At 44.0% G+C, this 27,221-nt stretch overlaps 2 protein-coding genes across 2 annotated transcripts in view; one reads left to right on the forward strand and one right to left on the reverse strand.

Annotated features, from left to right (window-relative positions):
- Window positions 1-23,956, reverse strand: part of CNST (consortin, connexin sorting protein) — a 251,209-nt gene extending 227,253 nt beyond the window's left edge. Inside the window, exon 1 of the mRNA XM_069234444.1 lies at window positions 23,797-23,956. The gene's annotated coding sequence lies outside the window, so the exon portion shown is untranslated. The remainder of the gene's footprint in view (window positions 1-23,796) is intronic.
- A 919-nt stretch (window positions 23,957-24,875) lies between these two features.
- The window catches only part of TFB2M (transcription factor B2, mitochondrial), a 69,594-nt gene continuing 67,248 nt past the window's right edge, over window positions 24,876-27,221 (forward strand). Inside the window, exon 1 of the mRNA XM_069234445.1 lies at window positions 24,876-25,332. Coding sequence (XP_069090546.1) covers window positions 25,050-25,332 — 283 coding nt within the window. The 5' untranslated portion in view covers window positions 24,876-25,049. The remainder of the gene's footprint in view (window positions 25,333-27,221) is intronic.

A 27,221-nucleotide genomic window follows, 5' to 3' on the forward strand; every position in this document is an offset into this window, starting at 1 on the left:
TAATTTGTAATGTTCTGTGCCGACCTATCTACTATCAATGAAGATCCATTAACTGCAGAGTTTTATTCTTGCATGCAAAAAAAAAAAAATAGTAATGATAAGGGGAAAAAAATACATTATAGGGGGTAAAAGGGAGATCGCAAAACCTAAACTGTCCACCAAATCTGATGCATAGAGAATTTTAAGCACTATTCAAGGAGGTTTTTTTTAAAGCAAATACAAATATTAAGGAAGATTCAAACAAATACAGATATTAAGGAAGAAGTACATCAGACAACGAAAAATACTAAAAAGAAAGCAAGCTAACTAACTAGAATGACGAATAAAAAAAGAAAAAAAAAGTGCAGCACTAAAAAAAACTGAAGATAGATCTGGCGAATTGTAGCCCTCGCATATGGGGCAAAAGTAAACACTTCTGTGATTTATACTCTACAGCAACACTGGTTTGCTTGAATTTCTGACAGCCATAAATAAAACATCACTACTGTTCCTCTATTTCTCAGAATAATTTCAAGTTTCGAAAGTCAAGGAAATCATCTAGATGTCAACACTGAACAGCCATCAGGAATCAACACAAACCAAGGGAAAACCCCGTACAATTCAAACTAAAAGAAAACTGAACAAACAGCTTAAAATCTGAATTAAGTACTAATAAAAAAAACAGAAGAATGAATACGCAGAAAAGTGCACAACAAAGTCAAGGTTAGCCAGTATTTTTCTACTAACATCATCCGACATAGCAACGTAAATTATACTACAACCACTTGTATTAAGTGGTAATGTTTATCAAGCAAAGACCATATGCTCAAAGGCTAAACTGCTAGCCTGCCAGGAAGCTCAATTTGACTAGATCATGAACTAAGTCACAAAGACTAGGAAAGGTAGAGTCACAGTATTTTGAAGGGAAGGAATACTTTATGACTACCTGGGTATATCTTTCCATTAATTGAACTGCACGGTATAAAAGGAAAACACGCAACTAAAATGTTAACGAGAATGCTGAAGGACAAAGAAATTAAACAGTACCTATGGGACAGTCTCCTCAGTTTCCGCTTAAAAAGTATTTGCAACCAAAATAAATCTGATCTCAAGTTACAACTCTGTTGCACATGCAGTATGATGTAATACATTTGTGAATAAATGGAAATGAACACTGTGAGAAGGTTTATTAGTTGGGGTGGTTGTGAGACCTATGCCACTATTCTATATCCTGATACATGCAAGCCACGTTTCTTTAAATCAAAACTTAGCTCAGTTCTGGGTAGCTGTAGAACAGAGTTGTCGGGCTTAACTCAAAAGAAAACCAGTGTACAGCATTTATCAGTACCAACAGTCAATATGTAAGAATTACAACAATAAAAACCCACTTAAATTTATGAGATTAGTATGTATCTTGTATCTTTAAACAGACACCAAAACGAAAAAAATCTGATGATGGAACCATAGTTGTTATTATTGCAAGGTTTTTATGAATCACTGCAATTCACTCCAAAAAGCACTACTTTTCACTCTTAGCAGTAGTCTTTGAGCTTCAAATGAGAGGAACCGGGCCAAAGTCAAAGTTTCAGGCCGCCCACGATGAAGTGCGGGTTGGGCACAGGGGCCTGGATGATCCTGGTCAGCATATTACCTTGAAAGCTTCTTTTTTTTTTTTTTTTTTTTTAAATGACAGGCTCATTGGCAAGGTCCTGTGCAGCTATAGTCCAGTGTTAGGTTCAACGTTAGCGGACAGGCAAAGTCCAGTGACCCAATGGCACCTTGGTTCTCAATGACACTCAAGGCTACCTATCTAGCAACAGTTAAGGGTCCAAGACCGGACGGTCACCTCTTAGGGGCTAGGACCCGATCTTGCAGGCTACATCAGCGGGGACCAGGGCAAATTCAGTGACAACAGGTCAGCTGAACACAGCAGGTATAGCTTGCACCTCTGAAGCTTAACAGGAGGTTAGCCAGCTGACCTTTGGAGACCATTCACTGTTCCTTGGCACAAGCGGTAATAACTCCAGACTTTGAGGTCTCTTGCTACAACAAGAGAAGCTGCCCGTTTTTTCTGAAGTCCTGTTATGGTTCAGCATGTGCAGTCTTTCCTGGTGCGGTGCAAGCCTTCTTTGAGGTCCACAGGTTCAGCAGGTGCATTCTTTAATCTATTATTTCTGTGTCTAGCAGTGTTTTAAGGCCAGTAGCCACAGGTGTCACTTTTATGCCAATTTTGAGTTTGTGTGTAAGAAGGACTTGTTAACCAATGGGATCAAATTACCTTACCAGGCAACCCTACCAAGGTCAATGCCAATAAAGCAGGAATAGCTCATTTTGTCTTGCTTAACTTTCACAAAAGGATATGATCAAGTAAGATATGTGTAGGCACAACATCTGCTTTTAGTAAATTTGCCTTATTTCTTACTGGGTCATAGGATGAATCCATCTGAATGCACCAACGTCTAATCATCTACAATGTTGAGGCCACATTTTCCAGTAATGATTCGAGGGGGGTTGATTGGGATTACTTTATTCCAAAAATGATTCAAGGGGGGTTCCCGGGTTCCAGTAATGATAAATTAGAAGTCAAAAGGTTAAGAACCTCTGTCCTACAACATTCCACATACGTTCAACCAGAGGTCAAAGTAAGTAGGATCTCTTGGGAACAGCATTCCCAAACTATTTTAGTTTTACAAAGAGTTGCCTCTTTTTGTTAAGAAAATAACCATCACCTCTTTAATGCCAACCCTGAGGTGCCTCTGGTTTAAATAGAAGGGTGGGTAGGGTCTCTTGTACCATATTCACTTGACAGACTGAGGGATGGGGGCAGGGAGCCAAAGAAGCACCAAACCTTCTCTCCCTAGTAGCAGCTGCCTGAAATACATGCAAATGTGTGCAGTGTGGGAGCCATTGCAGGCTTTAACTGAAGGAATGATTTGAAAAGTCCTGGTCATAAATAATCTTTTGAGAAGTACTCTGAGGGTTTTACCAGTTGAGGTCTGGAGTGTATCCTTTTTATGTAACCTTATAAAAATGTTTGCACTAGGGGCAGTCTGAATATTACTAAAAAATATATATTTTGAAAGCATTTATTTCTTCTTAAATACTAAAAGGTTTTGTGTATATCCATTAGCATACCATATAAATGTTGCAAGACAATTTTAAAATAATTACTTACTTTTTGATGGTCGTTTACGTTGCAGGCTGGGCCCTTGTAACACTATAAATTCAGGACACTTTCTCACTTCGCCAACCAGGATTCAATTCTGTGACTATGGTTACGCAGGCAGCTACAGCATCCCATAACATTTTAGAACCGCAAACCAATTGGAAGAACGGCATATTTCCGCGACCCACCTAGCTTCAATGGACAAGAGGTGGGCACTATTTCAATGTAATTAAAGCATCGGTAGTAGTGCACTGTCATTTACAAACAACACACTTTATATTGAAATGGCCACTAAATTTGTATAAACAGTTTTACTAGTAAAACTGTATTGCATGAATGATAATGTGTGGAAATCGGGTGTCAGTGAATACTGACCAGTTCAGTATCCCCAGGTAAAGCTTCTTGAATTGTTGTGATCTTACTAAAATCTTTGTTTCCATCACACTACAGAACTACAAAATAAAATTTACGTCATTTTGCTTTCCCAACTGCTGAATGTGTACCTTTTATTTACAGGTATTTACATTTTGCTGTGTGTTACAAAGGAAATGCCTTTCCCGTCACAGTCCCTGTACCTCAGCAAGACTGTTGCATAATTCACTTTACTTTTCTTTGTCTGACTGCAAAGTGAGAGGAGCCTGAAACACCAAACCCCATGTTAACCTCTTAACTGCAGGGATTCCCCCCCCTCCCTCCACCAAGTACAGAGTCCTTTTTTTGGCTATGGGTATTCAGAGGTACCCAGGGTTTTTGGGTTCACCAGGAGGGGACTGGGAACATAGCAAAAATATATATCCATTCGAGATTTGGGAGGGGGAGAGGGGGAATAGAAAAAAGTGCTCTGGATAACGTGCCTGGTTATTTTCTTTAAAATAAAAAATAAAAGTTTGATGTGCTAAAGTCACCATCTTCCCATCTTTCAGGAACTTGCAGAGATGAATCGAAAAGCCTAGTATTTAACCAGAGTTTAGACATTTTTCAAAGAGGTAGCCTGTTTTTCCTAGTTTTGTGCTTTCAATCTACTTTCAGTTTGAGGTAGGAACCGGTGTGGAACCCATGGGCGATCCAGGAAAGCTATACATTTCAGAAAAGAAGACAAAATTCCAAATTCAGCAAGGGGTCTCATGTGCAGATCCCGCAAAGAAAGCAACCATTGAATTAAAGAAATGTTGAAAATTAATAGAAAAAAAACAACAGCCATTTGTGACAATGTACCTTTTGACAAAATGGCCGATTTACAAAGACAATGTACCATTACATTTGGTAGACCCTTTTGGCTGCTGGGATAAATAGGGTTTCTCAAAGAACCTGAGGTATCCAGAGCCAACAACTGAGCGGAAACCAGCAATGGCTTTTCATCATGTAGCAAGTATAGTTCAAATCATATGGTGAAATATGTAGAGTAAAAAATGGATATCAAGGAAACCTACTGATTTCTGAATTGGGCCCAAAATATGGAGTTTAGGAGCAGTGGTTATTTGAACATTTGTGGGACCTATATGAGCAGATCATTTACAGGGTATTTTTAAAAGTGTCTTCTTTCTTACTCACTGACCTATATTTGGAAGTCACAAATGCAGCAAACTCCAATTGGCAATCACAAATATTCTACTATTCTATTTTCTCACATGTCTTCCAATAAAAACTGGACCTCATTTGTGCGAGGAGGCCCATTGCCCAAGACAGGAAACGGCCCAAAACACAACATGGGCAAATCAGATTTTTTTCCACGGAAGTACGACCTTTTTGTTGCTAAGAGGATAGCTGTGGAGTTTGGACCATATCTCAGCTCGCACCTCAGGAAACCTAGCAAACATGTACATTTTTGATAAAAAGACACCCAGGGGAACCCAGGATGGGATGATTTGTGTGGCTTTCACCAGGCAGTTTTACCTGAAATCTGCAGGGAGCCACAAACTTCCTTCCACCCATCTTTGCTCTACGTCTTCAGATTTAAAAAAAAAAAACAAAAAAAAAAAAAGCCACCTCGCTTGTGTGGTTAGGCATAGTGTCCATAACAGGAAATGGCCCAAAACTCAACAGGGACCCATCACATCTTTCCACTCAAAACTAGCCTGTTTTTTGCTAAGGGGGCAGCTGTGGATTTTGGGCCTTGGCTCAGCCGGCATCTAGAGAACTAGCAAACCTACAGATTTCTGAAAATTAGACACCTAGGGGAATCCAGAATAGGATGACTTGTAAGGCTCCCACCAGGTTGCGTAACCAAGAATTACTTGCAAAAATCAAACTGATTTTTTTCCCTATTAAAAAAAAAAAAAAAAAAAAACAGAGGGGGGGGGGGGAGAACACACATTTTCCTCTTATTTCTGTGATGGAAAGTTCTGCAAGGTGTGGAGTCACAAACTTCCTTTCACCCAGCATTCCTTCAAGCCTTCCGATAAAAATGGTACCTCGCTTATGTGAGTAGGCCTAGTGCCTGCGACAGGAAATGCCCCAAAACACAAAATGGATACATCACATTTTTCCACTCAAAACTGGCCTGTTTTTTTGCAAAGTGGCCAGCTGTGAATTTTGGGGCCCCACTTAGGCAGCACCTAGTGAAACCAAGCAAACCTGCACATTTTTAAAAACGAGACTTCTATGAGAATTCAGGGTAGGGAAACTTATGTGGCTCTCACTAGGTTTCTTTTCACCATAATCCATTGCAAATCTCAATCTGTGTCTGCAATTACACATTTTCCTAACATTTCTGTGATGGAATCTTTTGGAATTCGAAGGAATCCACAAAATTCCCTCCACCCAGCATTACCCCACTTGTGCTGATAAAAAAAACTCTGTGCCACACATGTGGCTGAGCCTAGTGCTCACACAGGAACAGATCAAACCAAGGTCAATGGGAGCCCTTGCGTGGGGACCCCATTGACCATGGTTTGATCCGTTCATTTCGCAGGCAGTAGAACCAACCACACAAGTGGCACAGCATTTTTTATCAGCCCAAGTGGGGTAATGAAGGGTGGTAGGGATTTTATGGCAATCGGAGGATTCCGGAAGTCTGAGGTTTGCGGGGTATTGTGGGTAAGAAAACCTCATGGTATTTACGCAAGGCACTTGTATTTTAACAAGGGGTCCCCTGGACTAAGTAGTGATTCCTGGGACAGAGGAAAGTATCAACAATTAATAAAGAAAACCCCTAGCAACCTAACTCATTTTTTTCTACTCAATACTTTTTTATTCATGACTCAAACAGAATAATTGCTTTTTATACCGTCATCTTTACTATCTATAAAATCAACAACATTGCGTCTTTATATCCTTCCTTATATTCTTTATATAAAAATACTGTTCACTTAAACAATTTGTCGAAACATTTAATCAAGACATTTAACACTCATACACTTCATGCCACAACATTCACTTCCACACATTCTCCTATTTCCCCATACATGATGCACTTTCACTATACACACATACTGGACATCATTTCAAAAGATGTCAACATTTCTATTGAAAAAAACTTTCCAATGATATGATGTGACTATCTATATAGACAGTTCCATCATTAATATTTCAGAACAATTTCTCTTTATCATCTCATTCCAGATTCATATTCTGGTCTTTTATTGTATATTACTTTAAATGCGTTGTATTGCATTTATCAATATTGTGGCTGGTATCATATTTTCCATTTTTGTGGTTTCTAGATCAGTTTATACTCGTATTTTGGCGAAAGTACGCCTTCTTCAGAAAAGCCACTCCCAACATTCAACATTACTTACCACCAAGAAATAACACAAACACACCAACATTTGTCAACTTCAGCTGTACTGGTGTACTGACTGCAATGATGTATAAAGCTCTTTAGCCCCACCTTTTACATATCAGAATCGTATTTCTACAATTCTGCAACTAAGACACAGTAACCTAACTATGAACAGGGCCAAAGTACAAATAACGATAGCACTTTCTCACAAATGAATCAGCCTCAAGAATACAATGGTAATTTTAGACCTAGCTGGAAAGCCACTGTACTAGTGATATCAAAACTAGTGGCAGAATATGTGCTTTAGAAGTGACAATAACATGACATACGATATAAACTAAAATCTTAATATGTGCAGATGTTGGAAAGGAAAGAGGGTTATACTGGTACAGACAGTGCCTTCTACAACCTTACAAATGCAGAACTGCCCAATAGTCCCACCTCTGCACTTCCTCTCGTCCAATACTTCATTGGAGGCTTTGTAAAGCATAAGAGGTGATGCCCAGAAAGCAATAGCCAAGAAAACAATATCAAAGTGTATAAGACAGTTTCTACAATCCAAAGTCCAATTCAGGCCAACGAGATAGCATCATAGGGACCATTCTCCTCTGCACCTGCTAATGTCCTCATTTGCTAGCATCAGATAGCCCTCAGCTGTACATACCAGAATCAGATACTGCAGTCAGGATCAGATCCCGGCAGTACCAGGAGGTACAGGGCTACAGTGGAGCATCACTAAATGCTGACAGAGGTCCTGCAGGCTGTTGTGCTAGTCTCTTGGGAATCTATTTCTGGTAGGAAGACAGCAGTGCCAGTACACAAGTGTTTGTATGCCTGGTGCCAGATGGCATACACCTTCTGGGAAAGGAGACAGCAATGTTATTTCTTAGACTAGTTATTAAGGGTAGATATGTCCAGATCAGATTCATTTTCTACTTGCTCATGTATGTTCCCTGCAGTACAGGCTTGAATTAGCTGCCAGTTTTTTCTTTATTTTTACAGCTTTGTATACCAACAAGGATGCCTAACGAAGACATGTACAGTTTCTAAATTCAAGAAGAGCAAATGGGTGATATTATACCTCATCACCTATTAACATTACAAAAAGAGACCTTTAACATTGAAACGTTGGCCCAACTTACATTTAAATTAAGTGAAGAAAATGTAAATTGGGGGTGATTTTGTTACCTCTAAAACAAGCATTGGCATGGCCAATAGTTCTTGCTGGTGTGATCTTGTGAGTGTTTAGCCTAGCAGCACATTATTGTGGGTGCTGTGCCACCAGGGACTGAAAGGCTATGCAATTACTACACGCTGGGTCATGCAGTCTGATTCAGGAATACATGCTTCTCTCAGGAAACATGCATGGACACATTCCAAGGGTTTCTACCTGCTGGAAATTTCGGATTTGGTCCCCACTAAAGTAATCTTGTCTAATGAGGTCAGTATTGAAATAGTAGCTCCTATTAAAGAAAAGGATAGAGACCCCTGGTTTGTGCAATAATCAAACCGTGGTTTATCAGTATGGAGACAGCAGTCAAATATGCAAACAAGTAGTCAGCATGTATTGCAATGCTACAGCAAGCCCTGCTTATAAAAGGGAATGGTAAGTGGGTTAAATTTCATATGGAACAGACAGCCTTCCCTGATGTTGCCCTGTCGTTGGTACGTGGAATTCACAAATCTCAAAGCCAATGTGGCACATACCTATGTTACACTGTGTGGGGAGTATAAGAAGGCAGGCCCATGTGGAAGAAGTGAAATAAAAAAAAAAGGAAAATGTTTCGGAACACACTTAGGGCAACAATTAGGTGCCGTACTTAATCCTGATGATAGCGATAGGTTTAGTCACATGCTACGCATTGGAGTGACATGAATTGAAAACGGGAGTGCACCTTCGACAGGACTTGTCATAAAGTAGTCAGTTTAACAGCCACATTCCTGCTGGTGAAGAAAGGGCAAGTTCACCTTCTTCCTCTTGTCCCTTTAAATAGTTCCTATATTTCAGGTTCTATTATAATGTTTTTTTGTGAGACAAATTCTTGCGTTTATTCATGCTTGGCGACTTGTGTGGAGATGCCAGGCCAAGTGGCTACAGAGAACGGAGATAAAATCATCTAGTTCCAAATGGTGTGCATTTACAAATTAGTTCACAGAGATGTTTGCGACTGCTGTTCTGATAACGAGGGTTACAACACAACCAACTGCTGACAAGAAAGAAAGAAGAAAGAAAAAAGAAAAAAAGGAGAAGAAAAAAAAAAAAAAAAGACTGAAGGGTTTCCATGGATAAAACCACAACAGGCCTGCTATGAGCAGCATGGCCTGCAGAAGCTGCTTGTACTGAAGTATGTTTTAATGCCCCTAGATGAGCCCTGTCATTTAATTGAGCTGCAAATCTGGCAGAATGGAAGTGAACTAATAGCTGACTAATTTAAAAACAATTTAAAGGTGATTAAAAGGCATGAGCACTTAATGGAAGTGAAGTGTAATCTACTGTAAAAGTGCACAGTGAGCAAAGGGCACCGACAGGGCTGTTCTCACCAACTTATTCTGTGCCAACGAGCAGCGCAGGAGATGTACTGGTGCTGTGTGGGTGTTGTGACATTTGCCGTGAAAAGGAAAGAGTTTGAAGTGTTGGTTGGAGAAGAGGCCGCCCCTGACCAGTGTGTGCTCTCTCTGCTCAGCGGTAAAGGGGGTGCTCACAGAGGTTGTATGTGTACGTGGGGTGGGGGGGATTTTAGGGTGTGTGCACTGCTCAGTGAATGCACAGGAGCTTCAGGTGTGTCCAGCAGCAGCAGAGTACTTAGAAAGACTAATGTAGCTCTGCTTGGGGGTGCACGGCATCTAGAGCTCCAATGGGAATGTCAATTTGCACAATAGGGTGTTGAGAGCCTGCAGAAGGTGATACATGACTTAAACGGAGCTGCATAGGGCTGGAGTCTCACTGTGGTGGGGCTGGTGCTGTGGGCTCAGTGTTGTGTAGGCCTCCGGGACAAAGCCTGTGACTGACTCTCCATGGGTAGAGGTGGGTGCTTATGGGAGTGACACAAGGGGTCTCCTGAAGATGATCAAGGCTACCCGCGGACAGTACTGCAGGGTGAGCCACGGGTGGGGGGCTGCACAGGGACTGGACTGACTGTCTGGAGGTGTACAGGCAGAAGAGGGTAAACCAAGGCTGCAGGGAAGACAGTGGCTGGGCAGGGGCCCCACAAGGCGCTGGAAGTGCACAGGCTGTTCAGTCAGGTAGACAGCTCTCTATGTGAGTGGTTGAGACTGCACAGGAACAGGAGTTTATAAAAGTGTACTGAGGACTGGGGGGAGGGTACGAATGTTTTAGAAAGTTAGGTGCAGAATCAGAGGATTGTGGACTGTAAATGCGAAAAACAGAAAGTCAGGTGGCGAATGGGATCGACAACAGGGTGCACCTCCACCCATCAAGCAGCAAAGCACCCCCTGTTGCAGCAGCTCCGATCGGAGCACAAAAGATGGTAGTGGTAGTTTCCGATTATGGCCAAAGGAAATTAAAGGAGCGTACCTTAAAGGGGAAATCGGCCCATGAGGGAGCTGCCTTTTTGCACATGATGAAAAAAAATGATGGCAGTACAGGCCTGTTTCCACCTCTCTTTACTGAGAAAGTGCACTTGCCTTCACCGAGTTGCAGAGCACCCTTACTGCAGTAGCTCTAATCAGAGCACAACACCTGGTCTTTTCTGGCTGGGGGGAGGGGGAAGGGAGAATACTGCAATAAAATTCCAGCAGCTAAGCCTGAAGCACCCACAGAGTAACACGAGCAAGAAAGAAATGATAAAGTAGTCCCTCAAAGCAAGGGATGAAGAACCAAAGTATAAATATAAAGTACTTAGTCCCTGCTCCTTGGAGGAACAGAAGAGACAAAAAGAGGGATAAAGAGGCAGGACTGACCACTAACATGTAAGGATTTTTAAAGGACACAAACAAATGAAATGGCCTTAAACCCAGAAGAGGTGCTACGCTTACGCTCTACCTATTTAAAGGGAATGTATTTTTCTTTCTTTTCTTTTTTTAAACCTGATGTAATTATATTTCATTGATTTAATAAATACTTTCATTACAACTCTGGAGAGTGTGGTAACTTTTAGTGATTTGTACAACATTCATCACTGCTCCTGTCATCCTGGTTGTAGCAGGTCAGAGAAGAAAATTCAGAGGGTCTGAAACAGACAAACTGTTCTACTTGGGAACACCACCTTCACCCTGTGCAGTTATCTGTGAACCGAGTACAGAGACACTCTGGTTGCTCTGACCACTTGTCAGAAAGAAAGAAAGAAAGAAAGAAAGAAAGAAAGAAAGAAAGAAAGAAAGAAAGAAAGAAAGAAAGAAAGAAAGAAAAGAAAAGAAAAGAAAGAAAAAAGAAAGAAAAGAAAAGAAAAGAAGGAAGAAAACTGTGTACCAGGGCCTTAAGTGGGCAAGAACTTGCCGGCCCTCAGCCAGCATCGGTAGTTCTAAAAAGCAGATGCTGAGGCGGGTCCCTATCGTGCTCTCCATTATTGCCCTTACCCTCAGGATGAAAAAGAAAATATTAACTCGGAAGCAGTACCACCCTTCATTGCCTTTGATGTAACTTCAAAGAGACTCGTTTAAGTTATTTTACACTCTTCATTTCAGAACTTAAGTATTTTCAGTATTATATACAACAAAGTCACTGTTGTACTTGTTTATCTTATGCAATTAACCACTGACAAAGCCAATAGCCCTGATTTGTTTTAGGTGTAATGTCAGTTGTTGTATTATACATCTGGATGCAATGACAGAAAGAAGAACCAAATACCTGCTGGGTAGCACACTATGCTATGCATAGATTTTTAGCTTACACGGTTTTAAGTCACACCTTTAATTACACAGGCCAAGTCCCATTAAGAAACAACCCCACAACACACACATTTTTTTCATCTAACTTAAAGCCCTGGTGTGCACCAGGAATACAATACCAGTGGTATTTTTAAGATATGACACACTCGCGGAATAACTGCAAACATGTGAGCCTGGTTCACTAACTTGTTGGAAAAGCCCAGCCGCAGTTCATATGAGCTGCTTCCTTGAAGTCAGATGCCTAGACACATAGGCCTGATGCCCAATGGAAAAGACTCAGAAGATGTACCTCCCATTCAAATCGCAGAACCACACATAAGCAGTCATTTATGGCATTAGACGCCTCAGTGGTGCTTTCTTTAAGCCCAGAAAAAGGGAACAAACCCAGAAGAAAATGTACATGGGTTAATGCAAACCTAAATATAAACTTTGACATACATTTATGTCATGGCGATAAAAAGAATTGTGGCGAACAGCTCGTTATTTAGAACAATTGAACGAATAAACTCATATTCAAACATTTTTCACTACAGCGCAAAGCTCAAATTTGAGTTTAAGACTACATTATGAAAAACAGATAGAAGAAAATATTGTTTACAGCTTCACAGATGGCAAATAATTACTTTACACTGGGAAACAATTCTCTTCTTAGTTATGAGGCCTCTTGGGTATTATTTTACCTTATTGCACAACCTTAAACCCCCTTGGATCCTAGTCTTAGTTAAATACATTTTGCTAAAACAAATACACATGGAAGATGTCATGGCATAAATCATATATGCAGATAAACAGAGAGCAATATGCTATTTATTACTATTGCTGAGGAGGGGTAATCATGACTCACTTGAAGCTTTGCTCCTCTTGGGTCATGACCCCCTCCCCACACTCAACAGTGGTAATAAATAGCATGTTACACTCTGCACACCAGCATATATACTATGCATGAAAATGCATATACTACATAGAACATGTTTAAGTATCACACATTAACTTTGGCGCAGCATTAAATATGTGAACCTAATTTTAAAAAATGCACACTATTGTAAACACTCATACTTGCAATGCAGTAAACGGTTGAGTTAAGAAGCCTGTACTATAGTATTACTCCTCACATAAGCAACGTTTTTTATCAGTAATGATAAGTAAAATCTAAATGTGTGAAATAAATATTAATGAAAGTGAGCCACTGAATATGACAGCCATCTTCAACTCTGGCATTTGAAAGGTTAATGATCCATCCCATTTTATAATAGTGCTCTGAAGGAGCATTTTGACAGTGGAAGCATTATTAAAAATAAACCAGACATTCAAATCTGACTTTACCAATTATAAACAAGCATGCATCCATTCCATACAGAAAGGTGTTAATGAGCTTATAAATGAGCACAAGTGAAATTGAAAAACAATGGAGGATAAGCTTTGTTGTTATCTTTAACAAGCAATGACAAATCTAGTCAGTTTCGCCTTTGTGACCTACTGGCTTTGCCAATGCCCTTTGCTTATGCTGTGCATCATGCACAAGCCTAATGAAGGACGGGGTGGCCATTTTACCCATTTTTTAGGGGCGAGCGCAAAGCAATCCGTCCCTCTTCTAATCTCTCTTTAGGGGGATTTTAACCAAGCCCATGTTATGTTAGTCACTTTCATTGGTTCCTGGGCTTGCCTTTTAAAATCTGCTTGTTTTCATTTGTGAAAGGTATGTATACGTCATGCCTTTTCCGGTGTTTAGCCCTCCTCGAGAGCATCAGTAAACTACTGGAAACATACGTGGCTCCATGTTTTTTGTATAGTTTCTGGACTACTTTTTCTCTTTATTTTGCATCGCGATCGCACTGTGTTTTTTTTTTTCCCTTTCATTTAATGGTCCGGTTAGGAGTTGACAGCGCTAATAGCTCTAACTCGACATAATGCGAGATCCGATGCATTGCAAATGCTTGTTCGATTTACCGATCCAAGATTGTGGATGCCACTTGGGACAGTAATAAAAAAAAGATATGAAGTTTTTCACTTGGACAAAAGTTAATTTCAGAAAGTACAGTGGCCCGGTAGCAAATGGGAACTGCTGGGTAATTTAAGAAAGAAAAAGAAAAAAAAACATTAAGGGTGTGGCAAAGCAACAAAGAAGCGGCTGGCAGGGCAACAATGAGCTCGGGGGGGTGGTTTGAGTGAGTAACTAAAAAAGAATAAAGGGGGTGGTTTGAGCGAGTAACTAAAAAAGAATAAAGAAAAGCTAGGGGAGGGGGAGAAGTGAGTGACACAGCACATGCTGAGTGCAGGGTCCGGTATCAAACAGAAATGCAGCATACAAGGGAGCAACCCAATGAAGCGGGAGGAACTTGGAGGGGGTGTGTACGTGGGAAAGAAGCAGCACATAAGGGACAGGGTCACAACACATATAAGCTCTCAGAGTGCTAAAAAAGAAAGAAAAAATGTAGATCCCATAATTTGAGCAGTGGAAGGATACAAGTCAGCTAATCAAGGATGTTAAAGAGATTATGGTGTACGGGTGGGACAAATACAAAAAGAGGAAGGCAAACCATCAGATAAGAAACAAGCAACTGAAAGTACAATAAAGCCAATCAACAATGAGCAGTGGGTGGAAATCATACAGCAGGGATAGATCAAAGTATGTGGCAGTATTGACATAATTATGTGGCAAGAAAAGCAAATTAGGCACATTTTGTAATAGCATTACTTCAATAATTTGTCATTTTTTGTGTCTGCGAAAACCAGTGTAACCAGTTTCCACCCAAATCCAGAAATAAGCAACTGAAGGGTGACTAGTTTTTTTGTAACTCTATTTTATTGAATTTAATATGCATAACAACAAAAAGAAAAAACATTGCAGTGCATATCATTGCGAGATATCACAATATCTGTTTATCCCGTGATTAGAGGACAAAGGATACAGACAGAAATAAGAAGCAAAACCAAGCATTGCAGTAGTAAATACCCCCGGCCTCCTCTAACCAAGAACATCCTCATATAACCAATGGCTACCAGCATTGCAACATCACCACAGTCGGTTGTCACCTTTTATGTCCAACGTAACATTCCATTAGTCACCAATCACCATTAGTGCTCCAGTCAGAACTGGACTCTTGCACACAAGTGAAGCATTCCAATAGTGCTCCCCAGGCAATTAAGTCTGTCAGTGCCCCCTCTTCCCTGCGTGTCATCCTCATGTATTGCTCTTCATCAGCATCCCATTCCAGTAACTCACGGATCCAGTAAGGAATGGATGGGCTTCGGGTACTCATCCAGCCCATGGCCACTCTGCGCTTAGCCAGCACCAGAGCAAGTTGTGCAAGTCTATATGGGATGCGCTTACCCCGTGGTTTCCGCACAACACCTAAACCATGGGTCAGAGGTGTTGCCTCAAGCCCCAAACCTGTGACCACTTCTGCACTCCCACCAAAATCGCTGCACCTGCCTACAGGACCAAGCCAAGTGGAGAAAGGAGGCGCATATCACCCCACATCTAGGACACCCGGCCTCTCTTGTTGGGTCAATCTTATTAAGACAAGCAGGTGTAAGATATGTACTGTGTTCGCAATTAAAATGCAATAGCTTAAACCGGTTGTTACAAAAACACGTGAGCACCAGTGACAGCTCCATAGCTCAGTCCGCGTCCTCTAAGGGATCCTCCAGTTCTCGACTCCAGGCCCTGTGCTACACACACCACACCTGGCTGATCCCCTCAAAGTGCTTTATAAAACAGGATAATCAAGTGAGACTCCTCACCCCAATTTATCAGCCCATTCAACAGCTTTGAAGCCAGGGGTGCCACCGGGAATCCACACCAGACTTCTCGAACCACGCTCTCCATCTTGGTATACTGCAAGAACTGACCAGTACCCAATCCAAACATATTCTGCACCTCCTGAAAGGAGATAAACTCTACATTGGGCTGTAGGTCTCCAACCACTAGACAGCTTTCCACTCTCCAAGCATCCACTGGCATTAGGGTATCCATATCCCTAAAGGGGGCTAAGTCCAAAATCTTCAATTCCATATCAAACGGGGCAAGTCAAATCACTTTCTTAATGGCTTGCTCCCAAATCCATGCAGTAGTTTTGACCAGCTAGGGAACAGCATTCTCCGACCGACCACCCATCATCAATACATGCACCAACGCCTCTCCACCCAGCATGCCTACAAACAGTAGCTTATACCAGTTGTCCGACTCACTCATCCACTTTGCAGCATGTTGCTGCATAATACTAGTGTCTAATATTAGGGATAGTCAACCTTCCGTTGTCATTGTCCCTCTGCAGTGTGGCCAATGCCACACCACTATGATGCCCAGCCCACACCAATGAAATCAACAAATTGTCCAGACGAGTAAAGAGCCAAGCAGCTAACGGAAACAAAGAATTCTGTACAAGGTAAAGACACTGCAGCAAGAACACCATCTTGGCCACAGCCGCCCTCCCCCTCACTGAAAGAAGCAGCTTATTCCAAAAGAAAACCGAGCGCTCCAGGCCAGTCACCACCCTTTCTACATCATGTATCACATGTGCCGCCACAGTGTGAGTGACCCAGGTATCAAGAACTTTCGGGCTCTTACCTGAGCCCCACCACCGGCAAATCCTCCAGTGGGGCGCTGCATAATGATCCTAAAGGAAACAGAAGCGACTTCTTCCTATTTACCTGGAGACCCAATACAGTCCCAAATTCCTCCAGCAACCATAACAACAAAGACACCGAAACACGTAGCTCAAGAAGGTATTTCAACTCATCATCGGCATACAGAGAAACAATATGGGTAACATGTCCCACCTGAACGCCCCAGGACACCAACACCTCACGAAGCCAGACCGCCAGTGGTTCCACCGCTAAGGCAAAAAGAAAAGGGGACAGTGGGCACCCCTGCCTGGTTCCCTTGCCAATCACCCAGGATTCCGAAAGCTCCCCGCCCACCCAAATGCGTGCGGAGGGAGCAGTACACAGCAAACAAACCCAAGCACCAAAATTGGGGCCAAATCCCATTCCCCGCAGCACTGCCAGTAAGTTGCCCCACTACACCTTATTAAACGCCTAGTCTAGGTCCAATGACACTAGCACCAATTCGTCCTCTGCCCCCATGGTTTCATGCAAAACATGCGCCAAACGACATAAGATGTAAGTCGTACTACCACCAGGTATAAAAAACTGCATTGATCATCCGGCACCAAGCCCCGAATCAGTCCACATAGTCCAGTAGCTGATGTTTTACACAGAATCTTGACATCACTATTCAGCATGGTGAGTGGGCGATAGGAGGGGTCACCTGGATCCCCCCAGGGTTCAGCATTAAGGAGACAATGCTCTGGCATGATACCCCACTCCCGGGCCTCCTCAAACACCGCCAACAGCCTCTCTCGCAAATGAAGAGAAAATGTTTGATACAGCTCAATCGGGAATCCATACCGGCCTGGAGATTTAAATTTTGACAATTTCTCCACTGCTGCACTCACTTCCTCTACAGTTATCTCAGCCTCCAGATTCTCCATACTCTCCATCTCCAGCCGCGGACGTCGCATCCGCTGCAGAAACTCTACAAAGTCAACATATGGGACTGATGCGCCAGCACTGGACATGGCCTGCAAATGCTCCACTAAGACTGAAAGATATCCCTGCAGTTAGTAACCTGCACACCATCAGTATTCCTAATCCGTAAAATTTGGGTGGGGAATTCAACTCCCCGCTTGAGGATCCCCGCCAGTAATTTACCAGACTTGTCTCCCTCCCTGTGGAGGTGCTGTCTATATGATCTGTGACCTTATCTAGCGTTTCCCAGCAGCTACTGACCTCCTTACGCAGTCGGAGCTGCTCTTGTGCTACCTCCCTCGTTATTGGCATCTGGTGCTGCAACACCGCCAGCTCACCCTCCCAATCAGTAAGTTCCTGTTCCATTTGTTTGCGCACCTCACAAGCAGTGCCTATACAGACTCCTCTCAGTACAGCCTTCATGGCTCCCCACTCCACTCCCACTAGAGCTGATTGTGCCCCAATTCAAGGCCATGTAGTCCTTAAGGGCAGCCCCCATTTTATCACGACAGCCAGCATCTGTCAGAAAATTTGTAGGCATGCGCCAACTGCGTATCGCCCTGGCATCAGAACGCTACTGCACTTGCATTAATACCGGTGCATGACCAGACAAAAACCTCCCCAGATGCTTGACATCCAACACCTGTGAACAATTCTTCCCACCCAGGAGGAAACGGTCCAGCCGACTATACGTATTATGAGTTTTAGAATGACAGTTATACACCCTACTCTCCGTGTACAGTTCCCTTCACCCATACCCCAGCCTTAAACTGCGCATAACCTATGTAAGAGATCACGCCATCAATGGTTTAGTGCTCAATTCAGACAGATAACGATCCTTCACACCATCCACTATGCAATTGTAATCTCTAGCCCATATAAGAGGAAAGTCAACCCGGTCCCCCAGCACCTCAGGTATATTACCAAAGAAGGAGTGATCATCTATGTTGGATGCATAAGTGTTAAGAATTGTAAGAGGTGCTCCATCCAATGTGCCCTGAAGAAGTACATATCTCCCCTCTACATCCGCTTCACTATAGCTGTGTGTAAATGGGACCCAAGGCGTAATCAATGTCATCACACCCCGTGCATAGGAGGAAAAGGGCGAGGAGAACACCTGGCCCCACCATTCCTTAGCAAGTTTTTGCGATTCCTCCTCTGTCATGTGCGTTTCCTGAAGACAAGCTATATGAATCTTGTCGCCTGAGGAAAGAGTGTACCCTATAGGGCGCAGTATAGCTCTTCTGCCTCCTCACATTCCACGACAGTGAATTAATCAGTCGGCCCATTTTAAGGCTCCATATCTTCCGTCCCCTCTGCACCTCCTTCCCCACCTCCCTCCCACAAAGAGAAGGCAAGACGAGTCCCTACTTCACATCCCGCACACAACCATGCACTGCTGCCGTAAACATCAAACACATGAAAACCTGCACAAACTCAGAATCACAAACCCAAATGCCAAACCCTGGATAAACAGTAAAACAGATACATCAAAACATACAGTAGATCCATATGTGTAAATGCTGCCAGGACAACAGCCTAAACCTCAGGTACAGACCCCTACCACCAGAGTGAAAGTACCCACCCCCATCCCGTATACAATATATACTGTGCCTGTAAACCTAACCAATCATACTCCAATAAGAACACTGCTCCTGCCCCATCATACAATACAGATTCATGAAGCGCCCATCCAGATCCAGATCCAATGTAATCCCGATACCCCTTACTATGCAAGACAGGCGCCTCAGATCCAAGCACAGGCCCCCCAGTGTCAGTTGTGACAGCAGCATCCACTTAAAACAAATAAGATCAATTGTCAATAGAGATAATTTCAACTCCCTGATCAGACTCCACAATAAATTTGGCAGCCAGCTCAGGAACCATCACATATAGTACCATCCTGTTGATTTCAATTCTAGTGTCAGAACAGACACCCCTTTGCGCGGAAGCCTGCATCTGGCTGTTCCCGCTGCTCCTCCAGTCTGAGCCATCCGCACCAGCACGAGTAACTCCCAGACAAGACCGCCCAGATCGGCCAAGGGCAACTTTGTCCCCCAAATCCCACCATCTCCAGACCTCTTCAGGATGTTCAAAAAAGTGAGACTTGCCCCCGGAGAGGACCTTCAAGTGTGCTGGATGCAATAACATATCTAATGTTCATGGCAAAAAACTTGGCCTTCACCTCCAAAAAACCCTTTTTAGAGGTCTGGACCTAGTTCGTATAGTCCAGATAAATGGAGATTTTGCAATTCTCAAACACAGCCTTTTCGGTTTTACGAGCAGACCGCAGGATACAGTCTCTATCTTTATAGTTCAAAAGGCGTGCAATGACAGCCCTCTGAAGTATGCCAGACTTAAGAGGTGCAACCAGAGCCCTGTGTGCACGCTCCACCACAAACACCTTAGATATTCCTTCAGGATGCAGTACATCTCTGATCTAGCGCTCCACGAAACCCGCCGCCTTGGAGCCCACTGCACGCTCCGGAAACCCAAGAAGGCTCATGTTGTTCCGTCGGGATCTGGGTCCTACAATCTCGCCTCCAACATCCCAACTGTGGAAGTGACCTGTGCCATCTGTTTTTGTAAAGCGCCTGCCTACGTCTGCAAATCCACAATGGACCCCTCCGCCACTCTGACCTTATCAAATACTTTGCAGAGGTCCACTCGAAGAAGGTTCACCTCCACAGCCACCGTCTCTATCTTCCCCTCAAGAGCTACCCTAGAGCCCTGTATAGCAGCCAGATGTTCAGCGCACAAGGGTTCCTCTACAGTAGCTGGCATGCCCAGGATCCGTCCAGGCCCTCCCAAACAAGTCTGGCGCTGCAGCAATGGGGTAGGCATAGTGTACTGCTCCATTGTGCTCCCCTGCGACGCGGTAGCTTTCTGATGCCGCCCCATCTCACCATCAACTAGAGATAATAGGATTTATCACCACCGTACCCGACTTAGAGGGGCAGAGATAAAATACAGTTGAGTTGAGCTGCAACACCCTTCAAATAATACAAGTCAATTGCCTGACCACCGATGCAGGGGCACACAGGCGGGTCCCCTAAGCACAACACAGCGGGGCGCTCCAGAACTCCACCGCCATCCCAGCTCCCCGCCACAGGGTCGCACACACCAGGGGGGCCAACGGGCCCACCAATCCACCCCCAGGGCAGCCCAAGGTCCAGAAAGGGCAGAGAGTGTGCCAGGGATGGCCGATCCAAGGCCTCCCCCGCGCTCTGCCTGTCCAGGTCTCCTCACGCTGCCGGAAACAGGGCTCAACAAAGTTCCAAATTAGGGTATGGGGCTACTACATAGGTCAGGGCACTGACCATAGCCGATGGGGGCACCTCACAACTCAGGATTCCTGAAGGATCAGGCCGGGATGGCGGGAGCTCACAGGAAGCATGTACCGCCGGCCATCTTGCTTGGCCACACCCAGAGGGTGACTAGTTGATCTTTGAAGAGAGTCTTCCCCAGCACTGCAACACATAGCTGAGTTTTTCGTAACTTTAGCTACGTTTGATCGGAATTAGGTGGAAAATGCTGCAACTGCAGAATCATATATTTCAGGTGTCCCTCGGCATGGGTCACAAAAGGCTTTCAGTTATAGACAGCTAAAAGGAGTCCTGTTTAAAAAATCTAACATGAATTGGCAAAGCCACTTGGTCTCGTCTACTCAAAATTTTGGCTTTGTCAATGTTTTTAGCCTGTTGCACAGCAAACTGGCTGCCGTGCAGTAAAGCTGCAATTTTAAAAAGAGAAAAGCGATAAGACTCAGTCGGCCACAGTGGCGTCATTGCTCTTTTTTAAAAAATTGCTAATAGGAATCATCTCGGATGAAAAAAAATAAAAATACAAATAAAAATTAAAAAAAACACACTGGCTGTCTCAAAACCTCCGTTAAAACAAACAAAAACACTTTCAACTGTGCTGCTGTGCAACATGGCTAAAAACACTGACAAAGCAAATAGCTTGCATGGCTTTGCCAATACTTGTTTTTTTCTGCTGGGGCGGGTGGGCTGAGAAGGGTAGGGTAAACTGACAAAGTGTCACAGGAGGATGGGGGAGGGGGGTGGCGAGGCGGCAAGCAATAACACAAAGGGCAAAAGGAAGGGGCAAGCAGGAACATGGACCAGAATGGGAAACGGTAAGCAATAACATGGACTGGCCAGGAGAGTTAACGCAACAACATGGCCCAGGGCAAGAGAGCGAAGGGGCAATTAACACAGACCGGGAGGGTGAGTGGGCAAGCAACAACACAGACTGGGACAGACGGTGAGGGGGCAAGCAACAACACAGACTGGGACAGACGGTGAGGGGGCAAGCAACAACACAGACTGGGGCAGACGGTGAGGGGGCAAGCAACAACACTTACTGGGGCAGACGGTGAGGGGGCAAGCAACAACACTTACTGGGGCAGACGGTGAGGGGGCAAGCAACAACACTTACTGGGGCAGACGGTGAGGGGGCAAGCAACAACACTTACTGGGGCAGACGGTGAGGGGGCAAGCAACAACACTTACTGGGGCAGACGGTGAGGGGGCAAGCAACAACACTTACTGGGGCAGACGGTGAGGGGGCAAGCAACAACACTTACTGGGGCAGACGGTGAGGGGGCAAGCACCAACACAGACGGTGAGGGGGCAAGCACCAACACAGACTGGGGCAGATGGTGAGGGGGCAAGCACCAACACAGACTGGGGCAGATGGTGAGGGGGCAAGCACCAACACAGACTGGGGCAGATGGTGAGGGGGCAAGCACCAACACAGACTGGGGCAGATGGTGAGGGGGCAAGCACCAACACAGACTGGGGCAGATGGTGAGGGGGCAAGCACCAACACAGACTGGGGCAGATGGTGAGGGGGCATGCACCAACACAGACTGGGGCAGATGGTGAGGGGGCATGCACCAACACAGACTGGGGCAGATGGTGAGGGGGCAAGCACCAACACAGACTGGGGCAGATGGTGAGGGGGCAAGCACCAACACAGACTGGGGCAGATGGTGAGGGGGCAAGCACCAACACAGACTGGGGCAGATGGTGAGGGGGCAAGCATCAACACAGACTGGGGCAGATGGTGAGGGGGCAAGCACCAACACAGACTGGGGCAGATGGTGAGGGGGCAAGCACCAACACAGACTGGGGCAGATGGTGAGGGGGCAAGCAACAACACCGAGTAGAAAGGGAAAAGAAGGACATAATTGAGATGGCCTGCAAACACATGCACTCTTCTGGTGTGCTTCAACTAAAAGACAACAAATTGCTCTGAAAGCGTGAGCAGCAGAAGGAGAGAAGTACTTGGGCCAAGCTCCATGAAAATGACCAACACAAAGAGGAAGTGAGGCCGACACGACCTGACCAAGAAGAAGTGCGGTGACAACAGTAACGAAGAAATCAACTTTTGGTATGCAATCGACAGGCTCCAAAAACACTGTAAGCTAACAAAATGTCTACCAAGCAGCAGTACATACGCTGTCTCAGGCGAGACTTAAAAAATGCCAGACTTCATTTAGTAAAACAAATAGTGTGACTGTATTTATTCAAAGCGCTAATGCTTCTGGTACTAATGCTCTTAACAGAAGTGAGGAGTGGCTTTCAGTTACAACAGTACAGGTATTTCCCAAGCAATAAGTGAAGATCCCTATTAATTCAGTATTGATCTTGTCACATTTGCTGCGCTTCAAAACACATAAGCGTTGGTTGCCTTGAGTCATACCCTCAGGAAAATAATAGGTGAGGCGGACATTGGGGGAGGCCATACTTACTATTCTAACGATGCCCTTAGAATATTTGGGAAAAATGCAATGTTCCCCCCAAAGTAGTCCCGGAGGCTTATTTACAATACTAACTCCAATCCTGGTATATTTCAGGTAAAGAAAACATACCTCAAGTGTTTTAAGAAAAGGCAAACATTGAATGACTCGGGTTCTACCATGAGGGCGTCACTCGATGTTAAAAAAATAGGAGTACCCATTTAGCAAACTAAATAAATGTTGTTATACCGGTGCAAGATTATTTAAATAGGCAGTTAAACAGCGAACCCTCTTTAAAAGGTTGCAATTTACATACGTCTCTGTATCACCATACTGGAAGAAACCACCGACTCTTCGCTCAGCCTCTCGGATACACACCATAACGAGCACTTAATATATAATAGCGAATGTTAATTTGAACAAGGGCCTGCTGCGTGATGTGGGACGAGGAAATTAAAAACTTCGGTATTGTACTCGTTAACACAGTCACCGGCAAATCTCGACATTTTCAGTACGGGTAATTTCAGTTGCCACTACATGGTAAGGACCTAAATAAGACTGAATTTATACAGGTGTCGTGTACAGAAGAACGATAACAACGCTTCCAGGCGGAAAGACACAAACGTATTTTTATTTCTATGTACTCTACGTGAACTTGGCACTTACCACATAAACGACCTAAAACTACAAGCAGCAATTACTTAAACACAAAAGGTGGTGGGGTTGGAAGCCTGCGGAGCGGCGTCGGACTCGCAGTTTAGCTCTATCCGAGGGCGGACACCGCAGGAGAGACGTCTCACTCACCGCACTAGTAGCAGCATCGGGCGCAGGGACAGAGATGGGGCCTGGGGCCGTAGATGCAGAGCAAGGGAGGGAAGGTCCAGTGGGAGCCGCTCGAACAGCAGCCCCGGTGCCCAGAGCCGTCAGTACAGACTCGCTGAAACCTGGAGAAGCAGTGGGAGGCAGGATAGCACAGGATGACGCGCCGTGACGAAAATATAGACCGGGTGGCTCATGGCTACTGCTTGCGCCACTAGACCTGCGCATCGGAGGTCGGAAAGACCCACACTTGCACAGGTGGCGAATCTCCTTACCTGCAGTGACCGCGTTCAACAACGTCACTGGTGTTTTTTTCGGATGTCCTCTGGCCTGGCCCCTTCTCACTTGGATGATAGACCCTGGCAATTGCCCAACAGTCATCAGTCAATGTGTATAAAGTCAGACTTTTTGTAGTGGCACCTGTAAATCAGTTCATTCATAGAAGTACAGTCGATGCATACTGTGAATAGACGGCATGTTCCGGCTTCAGAGAGCAGCATCCAATGGTCACTTAACGAACGTATTCCAGCTAATCGCGGCACAGCGTACACTATGAGGCAGTGCAGCCGATTAACAATTGGCAAAAGGTCTCCTAGCCAATGGCACAATTTAAGGGTTGCTGTAATCAATATTTGACTGCTACATGACTGCCTGTGAACACCTGAATAACAGGGTCTAGTCCGATTTACCGTACTTGCAGGGAAAGCCCGTCGTCAGAGCACTAAATAAAATTAAGTATGTGCTCGCTTTGGGTGTTTTCACAATAGGAGAGTCTCTGGTTTAAAATTTAGTGAAAACGCCACAAGGTTCAAACGCTTTTATTGCCCGACAGACAGTGGCGTTCTGTGGGATGTAGACTGTTTCCACAGCCTCCAGTGCTGCTGCAGATCGAGTACAAATTGAGACGTTTATAAATTCAGTCTCTTCGAAAAGAGAAAGCACAGTAAATGTGATTTATCCAGCGCCCTCTCGCTTGATGCTGCATAATCTAAAAGCTGCACGGTAGCGCTCTAGTTGTTTGTTAGATTGTTAATGTTTACATTCCTGTGTGCTCCGGAAGCGGAAGTACACGCCTGAGTGCGCTTGGGTTGACGGCCTGTACTACCTCCAGCGGTCCTGCACCATGGGAGAAGGTCACACACGTGCAGCGGCATCGGGGTTGAGTGAGGGGTGCTGACCGCTGTCAGCAGTGGTGGATAGGTCCTTTAGGGCTTTGCCCGAGGGCAGCCGCTGTCGTCATGTGCACGATCCAGAGCGGACCGCTGCTTCTGGCTCCGTTACTCCTGCGCCACCTTACTCGGAACTCGACCCTCAACCTTCGCGGCGTCTCCGCTGCAGCAGCGGCCAGGGCACGACGGAAGCGAGAAGTGCCGGACTTGGAGGACCTGCAGGAGCGGGCACAGGCCAGTAAAGGCTTCCGCCGCTTCATCGCAGACCCCGATTTAGCTCGGGAGGTGTTGCGCTGCCTGGAGCCTGCCGACCTAAGCCGCCGAGGGGCTCAAATCTGGGAATGCAATCCTGGTAAGTGCTTCACCTTAGAGGTCCCACCTTGTACCGTGCCACTCTTGCCTCACTGCTTAGCTGGTTTGACATAGTGTTGCACTGCATCTTTCTATTTTTTTTTTTACGTTGCTCGGGATCCTAATAGGCCACCATACTAATGTGATCTAGGTGAGTGTGGCTTCCAAGGGAGGTGAGATGGGCAAAGAGAGCTGCAGAAGGAAGGTGTAGCGCAGGGTGCTACCGCGCTCTATTTAGACCTGCAATAAAACGATTTACAACTGAACAATCTGCGTGGTATAGCCAAGTCTTAGAAAGCAGAGCCCTAGTAACATAAGTAAATACCGTCTATAGTTCCACACCCTTGTGCTGACTCGAATCCTGTTTCTCTGTTATTTCCTTGTTCTCTGTCAATAGCTCTACGATTGTGTATTTTGAAGTATCTCCCTTATAGTATTGCTTTTTTTTTAAAGTGCAAATTGTGAGAGCTAGATTGCTAAGAGAAAACATTCTGGAAGAAGTGCCTCTTCACGTGTAGAAATATATAACTGTATTACTGGCGTTCTAATGTCCGACAACGGGATGGAGTCGAGTGAGTTGTATATTATATCTCCTGTGTAATTTATGTACCGTTTGTTGGTATAATACTTGTTTGCTTTAAGTATTTTTGCTTTGTTGTGTCAATTAAACGGTCATGTTGGTAAAGTTCCTTAGAATGGAGAGTGTTCCATCTGGGATTGTGTACATGCTGCTGGAGGGCGACAGAGAAGTGGTGGTTGTAAGCACCGTTGAACAGGTTGTAAGAAGAAAAAAAGACTATCTTTAGTTGCATCCTGTGTCGATTGCGTGGGGAAGTACCCTGTAAAATGTAAATGTGGAGAAGCCTAGTAACCTCTGACACGGGCGTGGCATTGTTTAAAAAAAAATCCACTTCTCTAAGAGACAAACTTACAGAAATTTTCTTGTTTTGCAAATACATCTGCTTGCCGTATCTCTTCACTAAATTAATAAGATCGACAGGCAAAATTGGTTCAGTGCATTTTAGATATTAAAGCGATTGTTACAGTGAAGCTGCCATTTGGGAGAGCAGTGTCACCAAAGAGGTTACATATAGGAATCAGAAAGTTCACATTAACACGGTGTACGCTGTGCCGGTGAACCAGTATTAAATAGTCAGTCAGTCAAGGAATCTTTATTCGGCAAATGCCATAAAAGCACAATACATTTCAAGCTAAAATGTAAATAATTAAAATACAATACAAATGTTAAAAACTATGTTAACAAAACGTCTTCAATCAGCAATATCACAAAATTCTATACATTGCCATTATCAATCAATCCAAAAACCCTATAAAATATAAACATATACAGTGCAAAGATAAGAGCCCAGCATCAGGATAAAATCATATATTGCCAAGTTATGTTACTGTGTTTCTACTTCAGTCAATTAATATAGTTTTCTAATGGCCATAGCCGATTTAATAAAGCTTAAAACAGAATGACACAGTTGTATTGAAGAGAGTTTTTGGATGTTAATAAATGCTTCCTTATGAGATGTAGTTTGCAATGTATGCAAAATTGGCAGTATAAAAATTTGTCTAGGAGCAGAATAAAGCGGACAGAATAAGAAAAAGTGACACATGCTTTGCTTTGAAAAGTTGTCACAGGGGCAGTTTGGAAGAATTTTATGCCAAGTACATTTCTTTGGAAAAGGCATTTTAAAGTGTATCAAATTTAATCTAAATAAAACAAGGAGAGAATATGACGAGGAGCTCAAAAACCAAGTTAAATATGGTTCTAACACTGTGGAAGTAGAAATTTGAACATAGGATTCGAATGTTTTCAGTATTAAATATTTACAGGATAACACTTTTGCAAAATTTATTTGCAAAGAATACAAATTGCGGTCA

This window comes from Pleurodeles waltl, chromosome 5 (genome assembly GCF_031143425.1).
Source record: "Pleurodeles waltl isolate 20211129_DDA chromosome 5, aPleWal1.hap1.20221129, whole genome shotgun sequence".
Lineage (NCBI taxonomy): Eukaryota > Metazoa > Chordata > Amphibia > Caudata > Salamandridae > Pleurodeles > Pleurodeles waltl.